Source organism: Olea europaea, unplaced genomic scaffold (assembly GCF_002742605.1).
Source record: "Olea europaea var. sylvestris unplaced genomic scaffold, O_europaea_v1 scaffold10581, whole genome shotgun sequence".
In the NCBI taxonomy this organism is placed as follows: Eukaryota; Viridiplantae; Streptophyta; class Magnoliopsida; order Lamiales; family Oleaceae; genus Olea; species Olea europaea.
The window spans coordinates 1-4,220 of record NW_019227928.1 but is presented as its reverse complement, the minus strand read 5'-3'; the positions used below and the strand labels follow the sequence as shown (position 1 = coordinate 4,220).

General features: G+C 33.6%; 1 protein-coding gene across 1 annotated transcript; it reads right to left on the bottom strand.

The window, feature by feature from the left end:
* Positions 1 to 270: 270 nt before the first annotated feature.
* LOC111372980 lies at positions 271 to 1,842 on the bottom strand (the record flags this gene model as incomplete). The annotated part of the gene is made up of 6 exons (XM_022995422.1): positions 1,450 to 1,842; positions 1,318 to 1,345; positions 1,106 to 1,215; positions 889 to 994; positions 624 to 813; positions 271 to 510 (listed from the first exon to the last, which is right to left on the bottom strand). Coding segments are annotated over exons 1-6 (1,067 nt in total), but the record flags the coding sequence as incomplete, so codon positions are not given.
* Between the last annotated feature and the right edge of the window lie 2,378 nt (positions 1,843 to 4,220).

Here is a 4,220-nt window from a genome sequence, read left to right as displayed (position 1 = left end):
ACGGGATAATTATTTAACTGATCACAAGTGGTAAATCCAGCATCAACGTTCAGTTAGGGCGAAGGTTGACTTTGATTGTTGATTGTCGACAATCAACGATCATAAAACCTCAGTCCGGTTAGCGGCCGATTGTTTATTAAAATTTGATTAAATTATATTAAAAATTATTCAATATATATGTAAATGTACTAAAATGTAGAAATTATATACATCTGAAAATATGATTCAATAAATCCAAAATGCTAAAAAAAATATATAATACAACCTTACTTTGTAATTGTAAACTTAGACAACTGAATTTTACGAGGTCTCATATTTTGAAAACATTGCAATATTGCATCATTCTCAAGTTTTATAAAAAGATATTTCTCCATGTAAACCACCAAATTGTCATTCAACAATTCATCTCCCATTTTGTTGCGCAAATAATTCTTGACAAGATTCATAGCAGAGAATACCCTTTCAACACTTGCAATCATCACAGTTAATATCAAAACTAATGTGATCAACCTATAACCAATGGAAAATAACAAGAACTTCTAGTTTCAACCAACTTATGAACTACACAAGATATGATTTTAAGGTTGAAGAAAGTTTCGTTCACTCTCACGAGCATAAGAAACTTGTCAAATTGTAGTTTAAGTAATAAAAGCTCTTCACTATTGAAATCCAAATGATATATCTGAGCAAGACGTACCAATTTACATACATCAAAAGCTACAAATGAATCTCTTAGATTTAAACACGAAATGCAAGTAAAAAGCTCATAAGTTATTTCTGAAAAAATATCATTCAACTCTTGCAAGATTGAATCTATCACGTAACAATACAAATCAACATAAAAGCGATGATAATAAGTCACCTGCTGAGTTGCACGCCTAGGTCAACCTTTCAATACTACACTATCATCCATATTGGGCACTGTAATATGTCTATCAACACAAAACTTAATTACCTTACTCAACAAAGTATCCTTACCATTGTCTCTCATGTTCTGCAATGCGTACTTACACAATTTCAATAACTTCATAGCATTCTGAATATCTTGATCTTTTTTTTGTAAGGTTTGTGAAATTTCGTCTGTAATTGTAAGAATGTTTCAAACATAATGGAGACTGAACACAAATTGAAAATCTTGCCTAGTGTCCATCTGTCTTACGGCCATTAAGTTTTGCTCTAAACTTATGTCGTCTTCTGATATATTCTCAAGAACATCTACGATTGCATTAAACATACTTATAAAGTGAGTAATTGTTTTTAGATGTGAGCCCCATCTAGTATCACCTGGGCGTGTCAAACTCATTTATTGAAACTGACCAGTTCCACCATCCTCAATATTAAGTCTCTTCAAAATTCAGAATGATAACTTGTTCGATGAGTATCTACACGTTTACATGATGCACCAACCAAATTCACAATAATAGCAAGCATGTTAAATAAATCACTAACCATAACATTCCTATGTGCCACAGAAACAATTGCCAATTGAAATTGGTGAGCAAAGCAATGAATATACATAGCACATGGGTTCTCTCTTAAAATTAAAGCATTTAAGCCATTGGACTCACGTGACATATTGCTTTCTCCATCGTAACCTTGACCTCTCAGGCTAGATATGCTCAACCCATGTGTAGAAAACATTGCATGAATGACATCCTTAAGTGATTGGGCACAAGTACCAGCGATATGAAAAATGCCCAACAAACGCTCCTTCACTTGCCCTCTTTTGTCAACAAACCTCAAAACAACTGTCATTTGTTCTTTTATAGAATTATTACAAGACTCATCAACCAAAATTGAAAACAAAGAATCATCCATCGCATTGATCATAGACCTTGTCATCTCTACAGTACAACAATTAACCAAATCCTTATGGATGCTTGGTGAAGTCATTTGGTCATTTCCAGGAGCATTACTAAATAGTACTTCATTAATTTTCTTACGACGAGCTGCATACTAATTTAGTAGCTCAATTAGATTTCTTTTATTAAGAGATTCTTTCGATTCATCATGACCACAAGATGGCAATCCTTGCATTAACAGGAATCTAGTATAGTCTAGCACCGCAGTCAATCTTGTCATATAATTTTTTTGTTGACTACTAGTTTGGCTAGAAATAACATAGGAGATACTTTGCTTTTGATACATCAAATTGGTACACTTTGCAAAAGCTTGATTATGAGCACTATCAACGAGCCCGACATGATCTTTCAATGTATTTTTATGTTTCCAATCCCTAAAGCCAGTCTTAGTGAATATATGTCCACCCCCTTGACCCCTTCTATCATGTTTGAACAAGTAGCAATGTAAACAATAAGCTGCATCATTTTCTATACTGTACTCCAACCAATAAAATTAAGAAAACCATTCTTTTCAAAAACACCTATTATTATTTTCTATCTGTCTTCTTGGAAAGTCATGTCCATGTGGTTGACAAGGACCTTTTTCCAAATATGCCATCCTAGCATCATCTCTGATATTAGGATCATATGACTTGATATGGGGCATTTTCCTGGATCAGATACAAGATCATCCACATTGAATTGAGCCCGAAACTTCTTTGTGTTTTTTAACAATTCGAGTGCTCGGCTAGAAGTAGCGGCTAGACTAGAACTAGAAGAACTAGGCATAGACTTTCATTTCGATTGAAAAAATCGTTCCATAATCTGCAAAATGCCCCAATTTAATTTTCAATTACAATTGATTAAAAAAATCAACAATTCAACAAAAAAATCCCCAAGATTAGAGAGCAGTGTATTAGAAAAATCAAACACTAGAAAATTAGTCAAAGTTGCTACATCTATAGTTGGTAGGTTGGCCATCTATGTCAATTTGAATACTCAAACAAGTCAAAAACAAATAAATGCTTGAAGTATTAAAAGCAACCAAATTATTAGATACGACAAAAATGAAAGACTACCAAATTTTCGCCCATCTTAATACTAGATAGTGAAATTCTGTAAAATAGTCCAAATTCAATTTGTAAAAGCAAACAAAAACCACAGCCATTCAACTGAGAATATAGACTACAAAAATTCAATAATTAACAAAAGATTTTTTAACCAAACTTGGTCACAATTAGAAACCTAACAAAGAGACGATTTCACTAATTCTTAACAAAATATAAGCAAGTTCATCCACTTTTTTGTCGAAAGATTTAGTCATGCGTGTTTGGCTAAGCTAAAAATTTACTTGCATCAGTTACATGTAACTAACGAGGAGTCGAGAAGGAATTGGGGAAGAATTCACAAATGGTTTGCTCTTACCTCTTCTCTGATCTCTCTGGGATTTGGCTATCGGTTTTAATGGGAAGGAAACCGAAAACAGGACTAATTCGGGAAAGGAAAGCTTGCTGCCTGCTGGTCGCTGGTGCTCTGCCGTCTGTGACCTACCCTCTGCTGGCGATAGTGGACTAATTTTTAGGGAAGAATCTGGTTATGCGTTATATGGAGAATGCTCATTTGGGCTTTTTTAATTTAGGCCTGCTTTAAAAATAAAATAAAATAGAGGCCTAACACAAAATCTGAAACTGCAATAGTGACCCAACAACCAACTAAATCTGAAAACAAACCACTCCTGACGGTCGGCAATTCGGGCGGCTGCCCTAGCTAACCAATAGCTACATTCACCACTGTCGATCACTGAACTTTGCGAAAGGTTTTCAGGAGATCATTGAATTTCAAAAGTTTCCATGTTAATCACCGAACTTTACAAAATGTAATCCCATTTATCACTAATAACATCAAAAGTTTTACCGTTAGTCACTAAATTTTAGAAAATGAAATCCATTCATCACAACTTTTGAAGTTCAGTGACTCCTTGAAAACCAACAAAGTTTAGTGACTAATCCAGTAATTAAGCAATCTTTATATTTTTTTAGCCTTTTCTTTTTCTTTTGTTGTACTTATATTCCATAATATTATTCTCTTTAATATCCTCAAACTTAGAAAAAACTACCATTTCATTTGGGATAACCAATAAGGTTATTTGTTGACATCTCTAAAACTAAAGAGGCAACAAAGGACAATTATATGGGCTGCTTTAGCTTCGATCGTCTTTTCATCGAGATACACTTGAATAAAAAGCATAAATTTATTAGATTCTTAGCTGAAGATATGTATAATTTCAAAGATGAAAACTAATATGTGATTAATGCTAAATGGGTTCTCTTCCAAAATAGTTAACTGCATGGACTTCTATTGTCCCTTTAATCTTAGAGA